Source organism: Eumetopias jubatus, unplaced genomic scaffold (assembly GCF_037043125.1).
Source record: "Eumetopias jubatus isolate StellerSeaLion01/CBP00866 unplaced genomic scaffold, mEumJub1_p1.0 scaffold_2, whole genome shotgun sequence".
Taxonomy (NCBI): domain Eukaryota; kingdom Metazoa; phylum Chordata; class Mammalia; order Carnivora; family Otariidae; genus Eumetopias; species Eumetopias jubatus.
In genome coordinates this window covers 50,723,855-50,750,561 of record NW_028274808.1, presented here as the reverse complement: position 1 = coordinate 50,750,561, position 26,707 = coordinate 50,723,855, and the positions used below count along the sequence as shown (strand labels likewise).

Genomic DNA, 26,707 nt, shown 5'->3' with positions numbered 1-26,707 from the left:
TCATTTGCTTTATGTAAATAAAACAACCAAATCATTCAGTTTCTGATACAACTTCAAAATTAATCTGAAAAAATTTAAAGAAAGCACTGCATTGCAATATATAGAATATCCTTCTAGGAAAGTGAAAACTGAGTTTAAGAGAATATTTATTAAGGTTAAACAAAAAATGTGCTTTTGTGGGGAAAATGATTAAATGGTACTTTTTTGACTACTGATTTAAATTGGAATTTAAATCAATTTATTTTAAATCAAATTCACCTAGAGTAGACACTAAATCATAAAGAGGACATAACACTCAATTATTCCAATAGGAAATATCCAGTTTGTGAATTATTCACAGCTTTGCAGTATGATATTATCAAGGACTGCATTGAGACAGAAGGAACTTCAGAAAGTCTGCAAAACAGCAGCAATTCACTTACTCTCTCATAGACTATATTTTTAGATACTTAGCAAGTTTGTAAGTACCCACGATGAGTTAAAAAAAAATAATAACAAAACCTCTTTTGTCAGCTGCTTTACCAGAGAGAAGCTTTTTCAAATCGAACAAAAACGTAAGACTTAAAAAATAAGGTTATGCTTGGGCAAGTCATTTAATATAGCTGGACCCTGGTTTCATCATCTAGTAAAATGAGAACAATAAGACCCTCATCACAAGACTCTTAAAATTGTTCTCCACACACTGAAATTAAATTTAAATGAAATATAGTATTAAATGTGTGCATATATGTGTGTATATAATAAATAAAATAAAAAATCCTTCAATGTAAAAATTTTTGAAACTGTAAAAGCATTCAATAAGCAATGACTATTATTTTATAAAACCCCAGAAAGAATTCCAGGTAAAGAAGAAACAAATGATTTGCTGTAACTACCTATGACTGAAGTAAACACCTGCATGAGGTACTTTAAGGCACCATGGAAAGATTTCTATGAAGTCAATTTAGACACAAGCAATGATGTGTCATCTAGTTATTTTCACTAGGTACACGTAACCCCTGCTTTCTGAAAGTTTGCATTATGCCACTCTGCTTTTATAAAAGACCAACATTAGTATGGTAACAGCATTTTTTTGTAAAAGTAAAAATCCCCTTCAGATTTCTATCAGTTAGTGAAAACAGGTACTAATGGAGGCTTTCCTAAAAGTGAAGTGGTATAACTCAAGCTTTCAGAAAATACAGAAAATACAGAACCTGTATTTTCAAGACAGTAGTAGTATTCAACTTTCACTGGTGTCCAATTCTCTTGTGTATTTCAAAGACCTCCATTCTACAGGGTTAACTTGTTCTTTAAACTTTCAAATATCCTCCCTCATTCAGTCTCCTTTAACAAGCTGCCTCTCCTACTGTCCACATCGTAACTCTGTGAAGTGACCAGTTTCTTGGTGTGAAAACTCCTTCGTTTACTCCAAATCTAATTTTCATATACTCTCCTACTACTTACTTTCTCCCTTTATTTGAAATTTTTCATCCTCTTTAAAAAGAATGAATCCCTTTTCTTCACTTCTCTTTTTTGTGAGTACTAATTTTTTCAAGTTTTTATTTTAATCACCCAGCACTCATCACAATTCACTTCTTCTAAAATCTCACATTCCTCATGATTTGTATTCCTCAAGTCTTATGAAATTAAAGTGAAATACAAGCGGATCTTTCCTTGATTCCATAGCTTACTTCCAAGATAAGCTACCAGTCTATTTGCATCAAACCACTTAAAATCCATGTCATCTCCTACCACCTGTTCCAAATCACAGCCATGTTGAATTCTTCTCTCTGGGTGCTTTCCACACGAAGATAAAATTCTTCCTTTCCACCCTCCATTGCCATTATTTTTATAACTTGCTAAACTTTCCATTGTTATCTACAGACCTTTCTTAATATCCAAATGAATTAATCAGTAATGCCTTTTTGTAGAATCACCCTTACTTTAAGACACAATTTAACTGTCATCTATTCAGAGAAGTTCTCCCTGATCCTCACAGCTAAAAAAGATCTCTTTCTTCTAATAACTAACTTTATCATTTCAATTATACTACTCACATGCTAATATATTACATGCTATTCTATATTATAGTTGTTCCGATCTGGTCTTATCGCTCCTACTAGACTGAAGTCTTTTAGCACAAAGATTGTGTCTTATTCATCATGGGGTTTGCATATAATAGAGCTTAATTTGTTCAATGAACGAACAAATTTGTAGTTGAAGATAAAAGGTTGTAAATGGCAAACCTGATCTAGATAATTTATAAAACAGCTCTAAATTCTTAATCTCAAATATGTTTAAGCTTCCCAAATCAGAATGGAAAAAGTTATTTATGCCAGCTCAAAATGGCAATCCTTCCATTTTTGGAACAAAGACTATTAAAGACTACATGTTTAAAAGTTGTATGCTTTAAGATCTTCCATATTCTCTCAGTTGAGAATACTACACATTCTTTAGGACTCCTTAAAGGTAGCCATCTATCTCAAAGACTTCCAGAGATGGAGCAATACCTACAAAGACAGACTATATCACAGATGGGAAAATACAATTACATACAAATTCTTTAACTTTTGAATAAGAACCTGCTCCCTTTCATTTCTACTCAGGGAGATAAAGCATAATTTAAAATTTTTAAAAGAAAAGCTACTCTATATGTATACACAACATTGTAACTGAATTTAGGAAATACATATCCCTAAATCACCAATTGTTAGGGATATAGTTAAGCATTTGGAATAAAGTCCTGGATCTTATATAAAATACAGTCATAAAATTTAGTACATGGGTAGTTAAGAATAACAACTTAATACATGGCATTGTTTATGAATTCCTGATAAGCCTCATTTCAACTGTTATTTTATAATAGACACATGAAAGAACAGATCTACACTATAATATTAACAAATGTATATATATAACGATTTATAAATATGTATGTTAATAGATGCATTTTAAAAATACTAATATGTGAAATGGGTTTTCTTTCTAGCTCTTGGCTTTAAAGTCCTTCCTAAAATGTTATATATTCAATAATTTGTTGAGAACCCACTATCTGGTTTCTTTTTTTTTTTCACCCCAATTAAAAAATGGGAAAAGTAGCAGTTTCTCTCTTTCTGATTCTTTCTTAAGTTGATCAGGTGTACATTTATAAGTTAATTTCTATAAAAAATTTCCTCTGTGTACCTTGAAATTAGTAGGTGTTAAGTCTATGAACTCAATGGGTTATGTGATTTGAAAAATATTAACTTATGATTGAGTGCTATGGAGCATGCAAGATGTGAATTATATATGATTATCTAGAAAAGGAGGCAGGAAGGCATTCAGGTACCCATTCTCCCCACTTACAGCCCACCAAATCTAACCCACTACAATATCAGAGTGTTGCGTGATTAGAGAGGGCAGTACAGCCCTATGTGGCACAGGATACTCAGAAAAATCACTGCTCAAAAATTTCTCTAACATTCTACCAAATAAAAATTCATCTGGTTAGTAACTGATTTGAAATGGCAAATACCATGTGAGGGGTAGAGGGAGGGAGGAACAACAGCTCATTAAGGCATTCACAACTTTCACTTGTGTTACATCAACCACTGTTCTTAAAATCTTACTGAAATCTACAGACATGAAAAACTTCTTTACAGAGGCAACAGATACCAGAGACATGGTAATAAAGACATAGGTTAGAATTCAGGCTCTGACACTTAATATTTAAAATCTTTTGGGTCAGTTATTTAAATTTCATGAATCTCAATTTCTCTGCTGTACTTCATACACAGCATGGTTATAATGATTAAAAGTGAGAACAGTCATGCAATAAACTTCTCTCTCTGACCTAAGGATTGTTATTATGTGCAAACTTGAAAAAAATAAGAGGCGGGCACAAAGGAGGAATGCAGGTGTGGGTGAGGACACAATGGCAGAGAACCAAAGAGAGCCAGAAGGTTCAATGAGACCCTTAGATGATTAGAGAACTGAAGTAGCAGTTCATAGAAAGAAGCAGAGAATACGATAAAGATAAAGCATCCTAACTATGCAACAAGTGGCAGTAAATTAAACACTGGTAATAATGCAAAAACATGTATATTTTTAATGATAAAACTTGAATGTGTGTTAATTGTGGGATTTAACTACAAATCCTAATCATTGCTAAATAGGTTTTCTGTTTGAGAACATAGTTGTATTACAACATTATGCCAATGTAAGAGCTAGTAGTTACATTTTTAGACACTTGTAGTCAAATTTTAGATCTTAGCCAATCTTCAGAGCCTTTTGTTAACAAGAAAATTTCCCCAAATTTTGTGGTAGTCTAATACACATTTGGGAATTAATTGTTATGTTAAAAGCTTATTAAAACTGATTAATGACAGCAACAGTATAAATTTTATTGCTGATTCCTCTCTACTCAGGATAATTAAAAGCTAACCTTGTCATATTTCAATGACTTAAGTAACTTCTACTTGCAGCAATGGTTCTCCCTCTCAATCATGACAATGATACACATGTTAAATTCAAAAGGAACATCTAAACTGTGGCCAGTTGCTTTAACAAGTGAAAATGAATTCAAAACCAAATTGAGCTCTTATATTTTTAAGTGTTTTTTTTTAAGTTTATGTATTTATTTGACAGATAGACACAGAGCAAGAGAGAAAACACAAGCAGGGGGAGTGGAAGTAACAGGGTTCTATGGCTGCTCTATGAAACTATTCATTATAGGAATTACATTGGAATCTAGATGCAATAGTCCATTTAGTTCACAGTTCCATATAACGCAGTGCTACCCTAAAAATAAATTCGGGACAGTTTATTTAAAAGATTTTACCACTGTGGTACTATAGAATAGATCTTCCATATGCAATATTAAGTCACCATTATACTATCTTTAGTCTTAAAATCCTTAGGAAGAACTATAACTCATAATTATAGGTTCTAACTTTATTCTGACAAATTTGTACTACAGCTTCTTTATCTACTGTAACTATTCTATCTGCAGGCTTTCCTCCTACTACAGTAGTAATAATCTATTGAAAATAATGCTTTTATCATGTCTATTCCTACACACCTGTAAAAAATCCTTAATTCAATCAAATTAAACATAAACTACTCGTGTGGAACTAAATCTTCCCAAACCTGTACTGCATCCTAATATAATATTCTTATTACCATAGTCTAGCCCATGCAACCTTTATAAAACTAAACATGCCTTGCCTTTTCTACCTTTTTACTAATCCCTTAACTTTAAATAAAGTTCCTATATTTCAAAACAAAAGCTATCCTTTTAGATTAGCTCAAATTCATCCATTCACTTAACATATTAAATCCTTAGCATGTGCCAAGGACAATTCTAGATCCTGGAAACAACATTCAAAAACACATGATTACTGGCCTCAGAGTGTTCCAGGTCCAGTGTGAAGCCCTTCCTAATTTCCTCTTTTGAAAGTGGACTTCTTTTCTCAGTGTTTAAAACAAGAAAGCCTTACACTTACCTTGTAATAGATAATGTGTGTGTGTGTGTGTGTGTGTGGCATCTATTAAATAGAACTTTTAGCTTCTTAGGGGTAGAAACCATGTCTATTTTTCTTCCTAAGAACACAGCTTTCTATAAAATAGGTGCCCAAAATTATTTTGTTGTGGTATGTTAGAGTGAAAAACTAAGTGTACAAATTCTGTATCATGATAAAATCATCTTTTCTCTCAGAAAACTCTAAGGATTAGAATGTGTTAACAATTCAGAAAATTCAGATGTTAGCAATTAGTACTATAAAGAGAAGGCTAACTTCTGCTTTGATAAACAGAATGGGAAAGGCTTATCAGGCAGCAAAGAGAAAGGGCTAAGGTAGAGAACACAAAATTTGAATTAAAATCATAAAATTTGAAAATATTTTCTTTCATCTCCAAGGGAAGGAGGGGGAAATCATAGTTCTTATAGATAAGTAGCTGAAATACAGTATATTACTCAAAACCAATCTAAGAACATAGACATTTTGGGGACTCTGAGTAAGCAAAAAAACTAACCTCATTAATTCCTCCACTTTATCATCTACATCTAGGTCCTCTTCTGAGGCTTCAAAACTGTAAGACCTCTGACCCATGCTGTTTGCATGGTAGCGAGTGGGTGACATCTTTCCATTGGACGTGGATAATCGCTCATTATTCTCCCTCCCATTTTGATTAGTAGTGCAAGGCTGTGGGGAGGTATCATAACTGTTGCTAGGAGATGGGGACATTCCAGAATGCTGGGTCTGTGTGGAAGCTGTAGCTGTAGAGGAAGATGCTGGAACATTGTTGGTACTATTTCCATAAGAACTTCCTCCATAGCTGGACCTTCTTCCAAACTTGTCACTATGCTCTTGATCAAGACGGTCCAAAGTTTCCAAGGCGTGGAGAATTTCATGTTTAGTCATTCCAGTACGCCGAAGGCGCTGAAGCAGATCTATCTGCTCTATGGTAAATCTGGGTTCATCTGTATAGTGAGACATGGTTTCCAGCAAACTAAAAAAAAAAAATTAAAAAAAAATCCTTTTATTTACAACATGTACCAAAGAACATATCATTATAGAGAATGCTCAGGAGATGATGCAAAATATTTCTACAACAATTTCTTTACTGAAAATGATTAAGACATTATTATTATAAGAACAGTTATTATCATTCCATGCTAAAATGTTTTTGTCATGGCAAATGGATTGGTACAGTTACTGAGTTTATTAGCAGATGGACATTAGGTGTAACACAAAACCCAATTTCATATGGCATACAATTTACACTTTCCTCAATTTGGTAAATATCTGAACCAAAATTTCAGTTATGGCAATAATACCAAAACAACAGATTACATACATACACTTTTAATACTAGTCTATTTGTGTTATTCACAGGTGTTTTTTCCATCTCAAATTCATTACTCTACATTAGAGTAGTATTAATGAAAAGTTGTTGTGAAAACAGTTTGTATTATCTGGTTTTAATAAGTATCAGCAAAACTGACCTAGGAAGTCTGTATCTTCATTTAGTGTAAACAAATGACTTGATAAGGTAAGCTCAGGCAAATACTAATAACCAGCAAAAATTTAAACGGAAAAGTAAGAAGGTACATAAAAAAACTTATTAAGCACCATTTCACCCACCACTTAGCAATTTTGTTCAGTATCTCATTTCTGTAATGCATTCTCTCTTAATAGTTATCCCGAGAAATGGATCTTTCATGGTTGCAGCCAAACTATTCATTTTTCTTGGGAAATTGCTTCCACATTATGTTTCCTTTAACTAACACAAGAAACTGTAGCACGCCAGAAAATGTCAGAGTCATAACAATATTAAGTTTAAGCAAATTATCAAATTTAAAAATTCTCACTACTTGAATTCCTTTCTTATAAAACCTGACTTTCCTAATCTAAGATTTTTTTAAAGATTTTTTTTTATAGTTCTAGTGCCAAATAGGATGCATGGCATACAGTAGGCTCTTAATAAATGTTCGCTAATGGAAATAAATGTCAAGGAATTGTCTCATCCTTTACAGGTAAACATCTGTTCTGGGCCAGTTCCCCACAGCTGTTCAAAGTCTGTTTCTTTGGGGGCTCCTGGGTGGCTCAGTTGGTTGAGCGACTGCCTTCGGCTCAGGTCATGATCCTGGAGTTCCAGGATCGAGTCCCGCATTGGGCTCCCTGCTCAGCGAGGAGCCTGCTTCTCCCTCTAACCCTCCCCCATCTCATGTACTCTCTCTCTCTCTCTCATTCTCACTCTCTCAAAATAAATAAATAAATCTTTGGGGAAAAAAGTCTGTTTCTTCATCCCTCTACACTAAAAATTTACTGAACATTCACTTCTAGGCAGGCATTGGGCGAGAGTTTCATAGAATGTAATTTCATCTGATTGGGAGCAAAAAAGTCCTGTGGCAGACTTTTAAAATCTTATATTGACTGATCATTGAGGAAACTAAATCTCAGAGTGGTTCTGTACCTTGCAAAAAGTCTGATTAAGAGTAGAAAAAAGATTTAAACCTAGATCTTACTGACTCCAAAATCATATATTATTCTGCTTTCCAACATATAGCAGGACTTACTGGAATCCTATGATTTGGGATATAGGCTATTGAACTTTTTTAAGTCTCCAGTTAAAACCATAGGGGGTGCCTAGGTGGCTCAGTCAGTTGAGCAGCTGCCTTCGGCTCAGGTCATGATGCCAGGGTCCTGGGATGGAGCCCCACATCAGGCTCCTTGCTCAGCGGGGAGCCTGCTTCTCCCCTGCCTGCCGGTCCCCCTCTTGTGCTTGCTCTCTCTGTCTCCCTCTCTCTCTCGTTCTCTCTGTGTCAAATAAATAAATAAATAATCTTAAAACAAAAAAAACCCACTTAGCTAAAACCACTCTACTGATGGACTAGAGGTCCTAGTAATAGGTTTTTAAATTTAAATCTTTGCTCCACCTGGAATTTATATTTACTTAATGAATGTGAAAGGATTTGAGCTTTATTTTTTCCCAGATGCATAGGTGGCTGTCCAATATGCTTTACTGAGTAATATGTCTCTTCTCTTCTAATCTGAAATACAACCTTTTTCATATACAAAATTTCCACACAAATCTCCATCTACCTTTGGATTCTCTGTTCTGTTCCATTGATTGTTTTGTCTTTCAGATCCTTCTAAAAATAAGCAGGCAGAAATCTAGAATTTTTATGTGAAATCACTCTACTTTTAGAGACAGGCTAATTAAAAATAAAACAAACACATTTTGTGGACCACAAATAACATGCTGCAAGCCATTTGTGGTCATAGGTCACGATGTCTGCCTTAGACTTGTACGTTATCTTCCGCTTTCTTCTAATACTCACTGCGACAAGCTATCTCTGATACAAGTCCTATTTTCATAATTATTACATTCTTTCTTGATTGCCTGGGTTTTTCCTCCAACATTTTATAATGGAAAACATTAAACATACACAAAAATTAAAAGAAATTTGCAGTGAACACTCACATACTAACCATCTATGTTTTACTGTTAACATTTTACTTGCTTTATAACTTAACTTTATAACTTCCCTTATGTAGCCATACCTATATTCATCTTATTTTTTATGCATTTTAAAATCAGTTACAGACATCTGTATACTTTCTCCTATATATTTCCACATGCATTGCATTAATTAGAACCCAGTATTTGTTCAGGTTTTTTCTTTTGAGGAAAAATTTACATAAAAGAAAATACACAAGTCTTATGTTTACCATTCTATGACTTTTGAGAAGTACATACTGTAAAAAATATATTACCTGTGAAAACGCCTGTGAAGATACAGAATATTACTAACATCCCAAGAAGTGCCCCCTTCCCAGTTAATCCTTGGCCCCTTCTCTCACAGGGAACCACTGCTCAGATTTTTCCCATCACAGATTAGTTTTCCCTGTTCTAGAACTTTACATAAATGGAATTTCTACATACTCTTTTCACTCAGCATAAAGTTTTTGAGATTCATATCCAATGTAGTGTGTATCAGCAGTTTGTTCCTTTTTACTGTTGAGTAGTACTTCATTATAGGAAGATACTCCATGTTTGTTTATCCATCCTATTTTAGACACATGGACTGTTTCCAATCATTAGCTATTCTAACTGCTTTGGCTATGGGGCACCTGGGTGGCTCAGTCAGTTAAACATCCGACTCTTGGTTTTGGCTCAGGTCATGGTCTCATGGGTTGTGGGGTCAAGCCCCGTGTCAGTCTCCTGGCTCAGCAAGGAGTCTGATTGAAGATTCTCTCCCCCTGCCCCTCTCCCAGCTCACGAGCTCTTACTCTCTCTCACTCAAACAAATAAATCTTTAAATGCTTTGGCTATTACAATTGTACTTTACTACTTGTTAGCTTAATATATCCCCCTCCCTAATATATCATCATCTAGTTGGGAGAGAAGAGAAAACTGCAACCAGAGTAACTCATTTATTTTTTTCTCCTGACCAATTTCAAAAGAACAATATACCTGGCTTCACATAAATGATCTATTATTAAAATGTTATGCAGTGTTGGTAATGTTCTGTTCTATGCTAATTATATTACACTGGTATATACAGTGTGAATATCCACCAAGTAGTGACTACTGATTTGTGCATTTTCAGTAGGTATATTAGGCTTAAATAAAGTTTGTTGAAAGAGCTATGTGAACATTTTCCAAGTGGCTTATAAGAGACACTTAATACTTTAGTTTCTGTTATAACCCTTAGCCATTTGTCTGCTCTACCAGTGCTTAGCAACGTATTAAACCCTAATCCTAAGAACTTCTCTTTAAAAGCAGATGCCAAATGACACAAACAAATGGAAACATAGTCCATGCTCATGGATTGTAAAAACCAATACTGTTAAAATGTCCATACTACCCAAAGCAATCTATAGATTTAATGCAATCACTATTAAAACACTAACAGCATTTTTCACAAAACTAGAGCAAATAATCCTAAAATTTGTATGGAACCACAAAAGACCCAAATAGCCAAAACAATCTGGAAAAAGAAGAACTAAACTGTATGTATCACCATCCAGATTTCAAGATATACTACAAATCACTAGTAATCAAAACAGTATGGTATTGGCACAGAAATAAACACACAGATCAATAGAACAGAACAGAAAGCTCAGAAATAATCCCATGATTATGTGGTTAAGTAATCTTCGACAAAGGAGGCAAGAATATGCAATAGGAAAAAATCTCTTCAACAAATGGTGTTGGGAAAACTGAACTACATGCAAACGAGTGAAACTGGACCACTTTCTTATACCATACACAAAAGTAAACTCAAAATGGATTAAGGACCTAAATGTGAGACCTGAAACCATAAAAATCCTAGAAAAGGGCACAAACAGTAGTGTCTCTGACACTGGCCATGAAAACACCTTTCTAGATATGTCTCTTGAGGCAAGGGAAACAAAAACAAAAATAAACAATTGGGACTACATCAAAATAAAAAGCTTCTGCATAGCAAAAGAAACAAAACTAAAAGACAACCTACTAAATGGGAGAAGAGATTTGCAAATGATATACCCAATAAAGGGTCAGTATCCAAAATATATAAAGAATTTATACAACTTAACACCAAAGAACCCAAATAATCCAATTCAAAAATGGGCAGAGGACTTGAATAGACATTTTTCTAAAGACATATAGATGGCCAAAAGACACATGAAAAGATGTTCAACATCACTCATCATCAAGGAAATGCAAATCAAAACTACAATGAGGTATCACCTCACCTGTCAGAATGGTTAACGTCAAAAACACAAGAAACAAGAAGTATTGGTGAGGATGTGGAGAAAAAGGAACTCATGTGCACTGTTGGTGACAATGCAAACTGGTGCAGCCACTGTGGAATATAGTATGGAGGTGCCTCAAAAAATTAAAAATAGAACTATCCTATGATCCAGTAATTCCACTACTGGGTATTTACCCAAAGAAAATGAAAACACTAATTCAAAAAGATAGATGCACCCCTATGTTTATTGCAACATTATTAACAATAGTCAAATTATGGACCAGCCCAAATGTCCACTGTTAGATGAATGGATAAAGAAGATGTAGTGTGTATATATATATAAATATATATATATATATAGAGAGAGAGAGAGAGGAATATTAGTCATAAAAATAATGAAATCTTCCCATTTGTAACCCCATGGATAGAACTAGAGAGTATAAATCTAAGTGAAATAAGTCAGTCAAAGACAAATATCATGATTTCACTCATGTGGAATTTAAGGAACAAAACAAATTGTACAAAGAATAAGAGACAAACAAAAAAAAAGACTCAACTATAGGGAACAAACTGTGAGAGGGGAGGTAGGTGAGGGATGGGTGAAACAGGTGAAGGAGATTAAAAGTACACATCATGATGAGCGCTGAGTAATGTACAGAATTGGTGAATCACTATATGGTAAATCTGAAACTAATATAACACTGTATATTAAATATTCTGGAATTAAAATTAGAAATTAAAAACAGGGGCGCTTGTGTGGCTCAGCCGGTTAAATGTCTACCTTTGGCTCAGGTCATGATCCCAGGGTTCTGGGATGGAGCCCCACACCGGGCTCCCTGCTCAGCGGTGAGTCTGCTTGTCCCTCTCTCTCCCCCTGCCCTTCCCCCTGCTTGTGATGCACTCTCTCTCTCAAATAAATTTTAAAAATCTTTAAATAAATAAATGTAACTGCCCAATCCCTTTAGAATCCAAATAATTAACCCCTGAATTTACTGATTTGGTAAGCTGAGGTTTCTATACATTATTCTTTCCCCTTGTAAATAAAGTAGACCTGTCCTTTGCTAACTTCAGTCTTAATGCTTTCAAAATACACCATAAACTGACCTTAGTTTAAATGAGACTTCGAGAACTGTTTTTATTATATGGACAAAAAACATCAATCCTGATTTTTTCCTATTTATTTTCCTATCCTATTTATATCAGAACAGGTAGTATCTGTATATAATTCTTTAAACCTTTTTCTGTATGGAGCAGGACACTGTATGACAGCATAAAACTAAAATAAATTTTATATGAATTTAACCTGTTAATGAAAAATACCATCCCAAAGCTTATATTAGAACTATCAAGACTCACAGTATCCAAAACAAGTTAATATTTTATGTCATTTCAGATTCACTATGAGAAACATTTTTATTCCAAAAGCCATAAAAGGAGTTAACAGAACATATGTATTATTTTTTCAGCCTCGAGTGCCTCACTGTTTCCAACCACATGTTCTTGGGACTGCCTCTTGTAATACCCCACCTCCTAGCCAACAGGGTGGGCACATAAGGAAGCCAAGCCTTGCTCTCCTCAAAATATTTAGGTTAGATCAGCAGGAAAATGGATAGTCACTATAACCGTGCTCAGCTGCAGGAAGATACTAGTCTGATACATTCCTCACAGTGTGAAAGAAGCGACTGTGTAGGAGAATAAAGCAGACATAATAGGAAATGCAGAGCAAAGGAGAAAGCTCTGCAGTGTTCATACTCTTTGTTCTAGTAATTCCTGAGTCCCTGCTACATCTCTGTCCTTCTTGCTATATGTTATATAAGAGCATAAATTTCCCTTTATGCTATACCTTGTTTAAATTGGACGTTTGTGCCTTGCACCAAGAGAGGTCCCTAGTACAAAGATACACCTAATGTAAAAAGATCTACAATTGCTAAAAGGGAATGCATGATCCCTACAGAGTAGAATGATAGTGGCACGACCAGGATCAAATCATGCATATGACACTGAATGTACTATATTTCACTGAGAAAATGCCAAGATTAGAAGTTTTCTTGGATATCAAGAATAGTATCTCCATGTGCATTAACATAAACAAAGGTATAGCCTGTCATTTCCACACTTTGTTTCTCATAATTTACCTAGTTTAAGCATGTAATCCTGAAATTATGGCAGTAAATGACCTACAAAGGTCATCTAAATCTATGATACCAGCAATTCTTTTATAACAGAAAAAGATTACATGTAAAAACTGAATTAATTTTCTTATGTAGCACAAGAGCTGTTCACAGGATAAGGAATGTCTTTCAATTTAAATGACTAATCTGAATGCAGACTCAGGCCAACAATAATTGAAAATGATGTGAGAAGAATTTTGACACTGCAGTAACACAGACAATGTTTAAAGCATAAAAGAACAGTTAAATTCAGGAATTATGGCTCAGTTCATAAACTGATATTCCAAAAGACTATACTATTGGACCATAATAGTAAACCTATTTTATAATAAATTTTATCCCTACTTGGATTTGTACCTAAACCCTTCTTAGATTGGCATTTGGTCCAGAACACTTTCTTAAACTAAATTTTACAAACATATAGAGCAAAGAAGGTTAAAGCATTTACAAATGATTAATCTTGAAATCACCTGTGCAAAAATGACATTACTACCTTACTTGTAGAACATTAATAGTTACTAAGAGTTTATTAAAATAACAGCATTTAGCATTTTCTTCAGCTTGATTCTGCTTGCTATCCTTTTATCTAGAATGACTAGGCAAAATATGACCTACTCATAAGTTAGTTTTGTTTCGCATACTTTGTATTTACATTCTAGAGGTAATCGTAATATCCATCAACTAAAGATGTACTCAGGCCCTTCTTACTATTTATGGCACATTAGCCTCTTTCACAATTATTATTACCACCAAAGGAGTGGGAATCTTAGTTTAAAATGGTAAGAGGGGCACCTGGGTGGCTCACTCAGTTAAGAGGCTGCCTTCGGCTCAGGTCATGATCCCCGGGTCCTGGGATTGAGCCCCACGTCCGGGTCCCTGCTCAGTGGAGAGCCTGTTTCTCCCTCTCTCTCTGCCTGCCACTCTGCCTACTTGTGCTTTTTCTGTGTCAAATAAATAAATAAAATCTTAAAAAATAAAATAAAAAATAAAAAAATAAAATAAGAAGTGAGAATAAGTAAGAAATGAAGATTTACTGGGGACTGAGCTTGACAGTATGATAAGATGATTCTGTAATTCAAACCAATAGGAGAACTGACTAAAACAAAAGATTAGAGGCTATGACTACAAACGACAACACAAAAATGTTCTTTTCATAATAAAAAGACTTTGAGAAAAATGAGATTATATTCCAATGTGCCAATCATACTATATAATAGTTATTTTTAAATTACCACTGATTAAGATTGAAATTTTCTTACTGTAGCCACCTTATACATGTCTGGGGAAAAAAAATCGAAGTAAAAATATGCAAGTTTATAGAGGGAAATATAGATTAGGTGTGGAATCAGGGAACTGGACACCATTTAGAGAAAAATCATTCATTCAACTAACATTTACTGAATATGGCCTATATGTCAGACCATGTACTTGGCAGAAAGGATTCAACAAGGAACGGATCAGGCAAAAACTCCTGGCCTCATGATGCTTACATTCTAATGGCTATTAAAAACAGCCATTAGCAAGTATATCATTAAAAAAAAAAAAAGGAAACTAAGGCCAAAAGCAATGCAGTGCTGTGCCATTTCCCAAGGATATAGCTATTTAGCAGAAACTCGGGCTACAGTTCACAACACCTGGGCCTATTCCAGAGATTCTTTGATATATGATAGAGTCAACAGAAGAGGGAAAAAACTTTAATGAAAAACCCAAATAATAAAGAAAATCTATGTTAATGTCTACTTATTGGATTATAGAACTGTCAAACAAAACGGAAGGAATTTAATCGAAATACAGACTGCACTGAATTTTAGAAAATACTTATGCTAAAGGCACTCTGCATTAGACTCTAAAGATGCACTTAATGAGCTAAAAGATACTTTATCTTCTCTAATATCTGAAATTCCCGGAATACTTTTATTCAGAGCCCTATTTAATACGAACTAGTGGTTACAATTCATATCCTAGCACAAAAAACTCTCAACATAATACCACCATCTCAATTTGTATTTTTTGCCTGACTCCAAAGAAAGGCTACTGATGACATTAGCTAACAGGCTTAACTACATTATTATCTCCAGGAGGTAAAGGAAAATGGCCAAGGTGCTTCGGAGTTTGCACACAAAGGCGGGGTTAAGGTAAATATGCTTCCAATATTCTGCTTGTCACAAGGAATTTAACACTAGCTAGCCATCTATTTTGTAAGTTTCTAACCTATTAAGCAGTTTGAAATAATTAGTAGAGTAGTTTTATATTAAAAATGAATGTCAGACTTCAAAGTTGAAAATAAATGGTAAAGGAGAAAGTGATAGATTTCAAAATTCATTCCTTTCCACTATGATTATGAAAAAATTCTTTCAACTCTGTGAATGCCTGCTGTCATTTTTGGATCATAATCATAATGATTTCTTCACTTTATTAAAAACAATAGGGAAGATAAGAAAAGGACTAGATACTTACACCACTGGAAAGGAACTGAGCATACTTTACATGAGGTGAATCAATATCCTTCCTAGAGATGATCAGCGTTATTAACCATTCTGTAGAATACAGAAAAATTCAGAAATACTTGTTAATCAATTGTTGAATAAAAATTTTATATAAAGATATTAACAGTCAACATCAGGTAACCATGTTTTTAAAATTATTTTGTACTTTTAAGATGAAATCTTCGTTTGACGCAAAATATAAAAAATAAAAAAAATTATGAATAGCTTTTACAATTATTCACTTGGAAAAAGTAATAAAAATCATACTCCTGAAATTTAATGTTATCAGACACCACCCAGGGAAACAGATATAAATGTGCGATGGAATGTATATATTACTGTGACATTTGAGAACACTATTTGATAATAATATCAGTGCATTTATGCAGCACCCTATAAGCAAAAAACCCACCACAACATGACTACAGCTAAAGGTCTTAACTGTGGGGTAAATTCTGGGGTCTAGTTCCAAGTATATTTGTACTTATTTTACTGCTAGCCAAATCTTGAGTGACTTAATTTCTCTAAGTCTCAATTTCTGCATCTATAAAACAGGGATGATCCAAAGCTACCTCAAAGAGCTACAAGAAGTTAAAACATTTTTTTTAAATGGCGATGAAAGCACTTCACAAGCTATCAAGTAGCAGGAGCTATTATTAACAATTTAAAAAGGAGATTAGTATCCATGTTATTTTAGATTACTGAACACAGTGGAAGTTAATAATAGAGTGAGTCTAGTACTTCTATCTTCTGATTAGCATTCTACTGCTTTATTCACCATTCAGACCCTGTGACCCCTTTCAATTCAGACATAGATTTTAACAAAAAATGAAATCTACTATTCACGGCTTAGGAGCTAAAGATCATGTATTACTGACTGAACTTATTAGCAGTTTCAAACCACAATCTATAGAAGCAACAATTTCCATTAACTCAAAGTTAAGATTATAAATTATACGAAAGTTAAAAACGTTGATGTCAAAACTCTCACATTAAAATACACATTCAGCACTGAATTATATTAAGCAAGACCGAAGTGTCTAACAGTGACTAATGATATATGCGAAATGTACTGGGTAAAGTTAGAAACCTTTCACATTTGCATATCCTAAGTTGTAGCTTTAATGAAGATCCTGTTGTAGTTAATTTTCTTGCTGACCTAAGAAATACCTGTCCTAAAAAAAAGTAGATATAAAGTACAAAGAAAATCTACTGAAAGTGTTGCTGATTGCAAAAATATCCAAACTAAGCCAAAAAACTGATTACTGGTCAATATACATTTTTCCATTCTTGCTCAAATTCAGTTAAAATATATTAAAGATCTACTTGCCCTGACAGAGGCACAAAGTCATAATAAGAGTAAGGTATGGTCCCAGTAGTGTAGGAGCATATTAAACTGTAAAAGAAGGTCAAATAAAATTAAACACACACACACACACACACACACACCCCTCTATAATAAAATGCATAATGTGATAAGACTAAAAATACAAGGTTTATGAGAGTAACAATTTAGAGATTAATTTAGGCTACAGAGACCTGGGAAGACTTCTTAGAGTGAGATCTCAGCTGTTATCTGAAGATCAGAATAAGACTTCCACCAAACCTAGGTGTAAAGGCAGGTGAGAATCAGTGGAAGAAAGATTCCAGGGAGAAGGGACAGTTAAAGGAGACGACGAGCTAGATTTAAGGATTAAATAGACCTATGTGGCTGGCCTTTTACATATATGCATGAGAAATACATAGGCTAGAAAGGGAAGACTTCAACAATCTGTGGAAGGCTGGTAAAAGTCTCACAGCAATCCTGACTTTTATTCTGCAAATATGTGGACTATGGTAACAACCAAATCAGACAATCTAGGAAGTAAATTACCAAAGACCCTCATTTCACAGGTGAGGAAACTGAGATTAAGTCACTGATACAGACTTGGTGTACTGCAAATCACTGAGTTTCTGTTATTTATATTACGGGTATAAATGGGCTTAAAATATTCAATAGAACTAAAATATTCTAAGGACAGAAGAGTAAGCAAGTAAGGTGGTGCTATGAGTTCTCTATTCTCAGGCTCAATGTCACAAAGCCCTCCCTGCATAGGAGACATTTTTTTTTTTAATTGACAGATTTTTAAAAAATTGTTTTAAAAATGAGTTTAATAAATATTAAAACTTATTTAAATGAGTTTAAATAAAAATTAAACTCACAGCCATTTGAAAGGCCATTATCAGGGGTGCCTGAGTGGCTCAGTCAGTTAAGCATCTCTTGGTTTCAGGTCAGGTCATGATCACATGATCATGAGATCATGGGATCTTGAGAATGAGTCTTGCATCAGACTCTCTCTTCCTCTTCCTCCGCACTCCCCAACCCTGCACATGCGTGTTCTCTCTCAAATAAATAAATCAATCTTAAAAAAGGGGGGGTCATTATCGAAAAAACAGAAAATAACAAGTATTGGCAAAGATGTGGAGAAAATGAAACCTTCCTGGTGTTGCTGGTCAGAATGTAAAATACTGCAGTCATTATGGAAAACAGTATGGAGGTTTTTCAAACATTAAAAATAGAACTACCTTATGATCCAGTAATTCTACTACTGGGTATTTATCAAAGAAAATGAAAGAACTAAATCAAAAATATATATGCACCCCTATGTTTATTGTAGCATTATTTATAATAGCCAAAATATGAAAGCAATCTAAGTGTCCACTGATAGATGAATGGATAAAGATGTGCCATATATATATATAAATACAATATTACTCAGCCATAAAAAAGAATGGAATCTGAGATAGCAAGACAGACCCAGAGGGTCAGATATAAGTCAGATTGAGAAAGACAAATACCATATAATTTCACTCATATATGGAATCTAAAAAATAAAACAAATGAATAAACAAGGAAACAAAAAGCAGAATCAGACCTATAAATACAAAAAAATACACTGATGGTTGCCAGAGGGAAGGGAGGTGGGGGGATGAGCAAAATGGGTAAAGGAAAAAGTGGGAGATACAGGCTTCCATGTTATGTCATGGGAATAAAAGGTACAGCATGTGGGATATAGTCAGTGATATCGCAAAAGCATTGTGTGGTGACAGATGGTAGATACACTTAGGGTGAGCACAGCATAACACTTAGAGTTGTGGAATCACTATGTTGTACTCCAGAAACTAATGTAATATTGTGTGTCAAGTATACTCAAAAAAAAAAAAAACCTCAAAAAAGAAAAGAAATCTGAACTTAAAAAAAAAAGAGGTTTTTAGGGATAAAAGTTCATGGATGCTGGATCACATCAAGCACCCAGCTCTAAAAAGCAAATAACCTATAAAAGTTAATCAGCTCCTCATTGGACCCTTCATTTTTGTACTTTAAAAAGAGAGGGCTCCTGGGTAGTTCAGGTGGGTAAGTATCTGACTCTTGATTTCAGCTCAGGTTGTGATCTCAGAGTCATGAAATCGAGCCCCCCACCTCTCAGACTCTGTGGTCAGCGGGGAGTCGGCTGAAGATTCTCTCCCTCACCCACTACCACTGTCCCCCCTTGCGTGCACGCTCTTTCTCTCTAAAATAAAGCAATCTTTAAAAAATAATTTAAAAAACAAAGTTAAAGAACATTCACAGATGACAGTGATGAAAGAATCCTGTGCCAACAAGCTTACATTTTGATACATGAAAAAAACTGCAAATATGCAAAAATTCAGAGAGTGTATTTTCTCAGGCACCCCAATTAAGAAAAATAATTGAGGAAAGGTTCTAACTAAGAAAAAATAAACCAGAAAAAGAGATGTGGTAACAGGGAAGATGAAGAAAAAGAGTAATATTGTAATCAATGAAACTTTCAGTTTATATTATATAATATACATTTAAATAATAACCAAATGTCTAGGAATGTATAACTTATATGATAAAGACTCTTGAAACAAAAAGACTATATCATATAAACATTTTAATAAATTTCTAAACTATTAAAAGTAAAAGAGTTGTAGACAGGTGAGATGAAGGTAGGCAGAAGTAAAAATACTTCCAAAATCTCATGAGGAAAAAGAGGATAAGGGGAAAAAGGAAGAGAGAAAATAAAATAAAAGTATTCTAAAGGTCTCATCTTTTCAAGGTCAAGAAGCCACCAGGGAAAGCAGAGAGCATCTTTTGAGGGAAAAGAGTATTTTGTTTTCAGGTAACTGCAAAGAAGCATGTATCAGTCAAGGTATAATTTTAAGGTCAAAAGTACTTAGCAGGATAAAGAAAAATATTATACAATTATAAAATACACAGTTTATGACTAAAATGTAAGAGTTAAAAAATTGTATATACCAAACAACATAGGTAATAAAGTAAAACTTATTAGAACTTTAATAAATTTATTTTTTATATTTAAATAATTTTTATTGTTATGTTAATCACCATACATTACATCATTAGTTTTTGATGTAGTGTTCCACGATTCATTGTTTGTGCATAACACGCAGTGCTCCATGCAGAACGTGCCCTCTTTAATACCCATTACCAGGCTAACCCATCCCCCCACCCCCCTCCCCTCTAGAACCCTCAGTTTGTTTTTCAGAGCCCATCCTCTCTCATGGTTCGTCTCCCCCTCCGACTTACTCCCCTTCATTCTTCCTCTCCTGCTATCTTCTTCTTTTTCTTTTTCTTAACATATATTGCATTATTTGTTTCAGAAGTACAGATCTGTGATTCATCAGTCTTCTACAATTCACAGCACGCACCATAGCACATACCCTCCCCAATGTCTATCACCCAGCCACCCAATCCCTCCCACCCCCCCACCACTCCAGCAACACTCAGGTGGTTCCCTGAGATTAAGAGTACCGCGTATCAGTGAGGTCATATGATATATGTCTTTCTCTGATTGACTTATTTCACTCAGCATAACACCCTCCAGTTCCATTCACGTCGTTGCAAATGGCAAGATCTCATTCCTTTTGATGGCTGCATAATATTCCATTGTGTATATATATCACATCTTCTTTATCCATTCATCTGTCGAGGGACATCTTGGCTCTTTCCACAGCTTGGCTATTGTGGACATTGCTGCTACAAACAGTGGGGTGCACGTACCCCTTCGGATCCCTACATTTGTATCTTTGTGGTAAATACCCAGTAGTGCAATTGCTGGATCCTATGGTAGCTCTATTTTCAATTGTTTGAGGAACCTCCATACTGTTTTCCAGAGGGGTTGCACCAGCTGGCATTCCCACCAACAGTGTAGGAGGGTTCCCCTTTCCCACATCCCCAACATCTGTTGTTTCCTGACTTGTTAATTTTAGCCATTCTGACTAGTGTGAGGTGGTATCTCTTTGAGGTATTGATTTGGATTTCCCTGATGCCAAGCGATGTTGAGCACTTTTTAATGTGTCTGTTGGCCACTTGGATGTCTTCTTTGGAAAAATGTCTGTTCATGTCTTCTGCCCATTTCTTGATTGGATTATTTGTTCTTTGGGTGTTGACTTTGATAAGTTCTTTATAGATTTTGGATACTAACCCTTTATCTGATATGTCATTTGTAAATATTTTCTCCCATTCTGTCTTTTGGTTTTGTGGACTCTTTCTTTTGCTATGCAAAAGCTTTTTATCTTGATGAAATTCCAATAGTTCATTTTTGCCCTTGCTTCCCTTGCCTTGGCGATGTTTCTAGGAAGAAGTTGCTGCAGCTGAGGTCGAAGAGGTTGCTGCCTGTGTTCTCCTTTAGGATTTTGATGGACTCCTGTCTCACGTTTAGGTCTTTGAACCATTTTGAGTCTATTTTTGTGTGTGGTGTAAGGAAATGGTCCAGTTTCTTCTGCATGTGGCTGTCCAATTTTCCCAACACCATTTGTTGAAGAGACGGTCTTTTCTCCATTGGACATTCTTTCTTGCTTTGTCGAAGATTAGTTGACCATAGAATTGAGGGTCCATTTCTGGGCTCTCGATTCTGTTCCATTGATTTACGTGTCTGTTTTTGTGCCAGTACCATACTGTCTTGATGATGACAGCTTTGTAATAGAGCTGGAAGTCCGGAATTGTGATGCCGCCAGCTTTGCTTTTCTTTTTCAATATTCCTCTGTCTATTTGGGGTCTCTTCTGGTTCCATACAAATTTTAGGATTATTGGTTCCATTTCTTTGAAAAAAGTGGATGGTATTTTGATGGGGATTGCATTGAATGTGTAGATTGCTCTAGGTAGCATTGACATCTTCACAATGTTTGTTCTTCCAATCCATGAGCATGGAACGTTTTTCCATTTCTTGGTGTCTTCTTCAATTGCTTTCATGAGTATTTTATAGTTTTCTGAGTACAGATCCTTTGCCTCTTTGATTAAATTTATTCCTAGGTATCTTATGGTTTTGGGTGCAATTGTAAATGGGACCGACTCCTTGATTTGTCTCTCTTCTGTCTTCTTGTTGGTATATAGGAATGCCACTGATTTCTGTGCATTGATTTTATATCCTGCTACTTTACTGAATTCCTGTATGAGTTCTAGCAGTTTTGGGGTGGAGTCTTTTGGGTTTTATACATAAAGTATCATATCATCTGCAAAGAGTGAGAGTTTGACTTCCTCCTTGCCGATTTGGATGCCTTTGATTTCTTTTTGTTGTCTGATTGCTGTGGCTAGGACTTCTAATACTATGTTGAATAGCCGTGGTGATAGTGGACATCCCTGCCCCGTTCCTGACCTTAGGGGAAAAGCTCTCAGCTTTTCCCCATTGAGAATGATATTCGCTGTAGGTTTTTCATAGATGGCTTTTATGATATTGAGGTATGTACCCTCTATTCCTACACTCTGAAGAGTTGTGATCAAGAAAGGATGCTGTACTTTGTCAAATGCTTTTTCTGCATCTATTGAGAGGATCATATGATTCTTGTTCTTTCTTTTATTAATGTATTGTATCACATTGATTGATTTGCGGATGTTGAACCAACCTTGCAACCCAGGGATAAATCCCACTTGGTCGTGGTGAATAATCCTTTTAATGTACTGTTGGATCCTACTGGCTAGTATTTTGGTGAGAATTTTTGCATCCATGTTCATCAAGGATATTGGTCTGTAATTCTCCTTTTGGATGGGGTCTTTGGTTTGGGGATTAAGGTAATGGTGGCCTCATAAAATGAGTTTGGAAGTTTTCCTTCCATTTCTATTTTTTGGAACACTTTCAGGAGAATAGGTATTAATTCTTCTTGAAATGTTTGATAGAATTCCCCTGGGAAGCCATCTGGCCCCGGGCTTTTGTTTGTTGGGAGATTTTTGATGACTGCTTCAATTTCCTTAGTGGTTATAGGTCTGTTCAGGTTTTCTATTTCTTCCTGGTTCAATTTTGGTAGTTGATACATCTCTAGGAATGCACCCATTTCTTCCAGGTTATCTAATTTGCCGGCATAGAGTTGCTCATAATATGTTCTTATAATTGTTTGTATTTCTTTGGTGTTGGTTGGGATCTCTCCTCTTTCATTCATGATTTTGTTGATTTGGGTCATTTCTCTTTTCTTTTGGATAAGTCTGGCCAGGGGTTTATCAATCTTGTTAATTCTTTCAGAGAACCAGCTCCTAGTTTCGTTGATCTGTTCTACTGTTCTTTTGGTTTCTATTTCATTGATTTCTGCTTTGATCTTTATTATTTCTCTTCTCCTGCTGGGTTTAGGCTTTATTTGCTGTTTTTTCTCCAGGTCCTTTAGGTGTAGGGTTAGGTTGTGTATTTGAGATCTTTCTTGTTTCTTGAGAAAGGCTTGTATTGCTATATACTTTCCTCTCAGGACTGCCTTTGCTGCATCCCAAAGAATTTGAATAGTTGTGTTTTCATTTTCTTTGGTTTCCATGAATTTTTTTAATTCTTCTTTAATTTCCTGGTTGACCCATTCATTCGTTAGTAGGATGCTCTTTAGCCTCTATGTATTTGAGTTCTTTCCGACTTTCCTCTTGTGATTGAGTTCTAGTTTCAAAGCATTGTGGTCTGAAAATATGCACGGAATAATCCCAATCTTTTGGTACCGGTTGATACCTAATTTGTGACCTAGGATGTGATCAATTCTGGAGAACGTTCCATGGGCACTAGAGAAGAATGTGTATTCCGTTGCTTTGGGATGGAATGTTCTGAATATGTCTGTGAAGTCCATTTGGTCCAGTGTGTCATTTAAAGTCTTTATTTCCTTGTTGATCTTTAGCTTAGATGATCTGTCCATTTCAGTGAGGGGGGTGTTCAAGTCCCCCACTATTATTGTATTGTTGTCAATGTGTTTCTTTGATTTTGTTATTAATTGCCTTATATAATTGGCTGCTCCCATGTTAGGGGCATAGATATTTACAAGTGTTAGATCTTCTTGTTGGATGTACCCTTTAAGGAGGATATAGTCTCCTTCCTCATCTGTTATTACAGTCTTTGTTTTAAAATCTAGTTTGTCTGATATAAGGATTGCCACCCCAGCTTTCTTTTGGTGTCCATTAGCATGGTAAATGGTTTTCCACCCCCTCACTTTCAATCTGGGGGTGTCTTTGGGTCTAAAATGAGTCTCTTGCAGACAGCATATTGATGGGTCTTGTTTTTTAATCCAATCTGATAGCCTGTGTCTTTTGATTGGGGCATTGAGCCCATTTACATTCAGGGTAACTATTGAAAGGTATGAATTTAGTGCCATTGTATTGCCTGTAAGGTGACTCTTACTGTATATTGTCTGTGTTCCTTTCTGATCTATGCTGCTTTTAGGCTCTCTTTTTGCTTAGAGGACCCCTTTCAATATTTCTTGGAGGGCTGGTTTCCTGTTTGCAAATTCCTTTAGTTTTTGTTTGTCCTGGAAACTTTTTATCTCTCCTTCTATTTTCAATGACAGCCTAGCTGGATATAGTATTCTTGGCTGCATATTTTTCTCATTTAATGCTCTGACGATATCATGCCAGTCCTTTCTGGCCTGTCAGGTCTCTGTGGATAGGTCTGTTGCCAATCTAATGTTTCTACCATTGTAGGTTACATATTTCTTCTCCCGAGGTGCTTTTAGGATTTTCTCTTTGTCTCTGTGACTCATAAGTTTTATTATTAGAGGTCGGGGTGTTGACCTATTTTTATTGATTTTGAGAGGGGTTCTCTGTGCCTCCTGGATTTTGATGCCTGTTTCTTTCCCCACATTAGGGAAGTTCTTTGCTATTATTTGCTCCAATATACCTTCTGCCCCTCTCTCTCTTTCTTCTTCTACTGGGATCCCAATTATTCTAATGTTGTTTCGTCTTATCGTATCACTTATCTCTTGAATTCTGCCCTCATGATCCTGTAGTTGTTTCTCTCTCTTTTTCTCAGCCTATTTTCCATCATTTGGTCTTCTATATCGCTGATTCTCTCTTCTGCCTCATTTATCCTAGCAGTTAGTGCCCCCATTTTTTATTGCACCTCATTAACAGTCTTTTTGATTTCGACTTGGTTAGATTTCAGTTCTTTTATTTCTCCAGAAAGGGTTTCTCTAATAACTTCCACACTTTTTTCAAGCCCAGCTAGTATGTTTAAAGTCATGATTCTGAACTCTAGGTCCAACATCGTACTAATGTCAGTATTGAGTAGGTCCTTGGCAGACGGTACTATCTCTTGTTCTTTTTGCTGAGGTGATTTTTTTTCGTCTTGTCATTTTGTCCAGAGGAGAATAGATGAATGACAGAACAGAATGCTAACAGGTTAACAACGTCTCCAGCAAATATACTCTATACAAATCAGAAAAGACCTGAAACCAGGGGACAAGAAAGGGAAAGAAAGAAGAAAGAGAAAAAAAAAAGGAAAAAGAAAAAGATAAAAACAAACAAAAACAGAACAAAAAAAAACCAATATGATCAAATATGATCAGGCTAGTGGATAGATCAGCGCCACACACTAGATTTTGGGTGTATTTTTGTCTGTTAGAAGAAAGTGCCTCCTAAAACTTTAAAGGAAGAAAGACTTATATATGTACAAAATAAGGGTTGACACAATGAAGGGATGGAACATGACTGTAAAGACGAAAATTATAAAAGATTTTATAAAAGGAATTGATAAGAAGTTGTTTTTAAAAAGAAAGAAGATTTAAAAAATATAAAGAAAAAAGAAAAAGAAGAAAAAAAGGGAGAGAATGTGATCAGGCAGGAGACTAGAACAAAGCCATACACTAGTGATTTAGGGTATATTTTGATCTGTTAGAAGAAACTGTATCTCAAAATTTTAAAGAGAGAACAACTTATATATATATATGCCAAAAATAAGTGTAACTACTATGAAGGGATAAAAATATGACTCCAAAAATGAAAAATAAAAAATGTTTTTTTAAAAAAGGGATTGATAAGATGTTGGTTGAAAAAGGGAAAAAGAAAAAAAAAGAGTTAAAAAAATTAACTTTGAAAAACTAATGAATTATGGTAAAAAAGCCATGAATTCTATGTGCAGTATTCCCCTAGCGCTGGAGTTCTCACGTTCTTGATCGATAAACTTGGTCTCGGCTTGCTGGCTGTTCGTGCTGATCTTCTGGGGGAGGGGCCTGTTGCCGTGGTTCCCAAATGTCTTTGCCAGAGGCGGAATTGCCCCGCCCTTGTGAGTCCGGGCTAGGCAAGCTGCTTGGGTTTGCTCTCAGGAGCTTTTGTTCCCTGCAAGCTCTGGGTACAGCTTTGGAGGACCAGGGTGAAAATGGTGGCCTCTCAATCTCCGCCCGGAGGAGCTGAGAACTCAGGGCCCCACTCCTCAGTGTGCCCCCAGAGAAAAGCAGTCACTCCCGTCTCCCGCCGCACTCCATGCTCACCCGACCTGTGACCGAGCATTTCTATCTCTGGCACCCGACCCCATGTAGAGTCTCCAAACCCAGCAGATTCCTGCGGTGCGCTCCCGCGCCGCTCCTCCTGGGGGAGGAAGGGGAGTCTCCCCAAC

The 26,707-nt window shown here is 35.5% G+C and overlaps 1 protein-coding gene across 8 annotated transcripts in view; it reads right to left on the bottom strand.

Annotated features, from left to right (window-relative positions):
• The window catches only part of HMBOX1 (homeobox containing 1), a 199,903-nt gene that overhangs the window by 100,582 nt on the left and 72,614 nt on the right, over window positions 1–26,707 (bottom strand). For all 8 annotated transcript variants that reach the window (XM_028114269.2, XM_028114270.2, XM_028114264.2 and 5 more), the window contains exons 2-3: window positions 15,832–15,911; window positions 5,992–6,468 (exon numbers count right to left, since the gene is read on the bottom strand). In XM_028114269.2, the coding sequence (XP_027970070.1) occupies window positions 5,992–6,468; window positions 15,832–15,854 (500 nt within the window). In that variant the 5' untranslated portion in view covers window positions 15,855–15,911. The remainder of the gene's footprint in view (window positions 1–5,991; window positions 6,469–15,831; window positions 15,912–26,707) is intronic.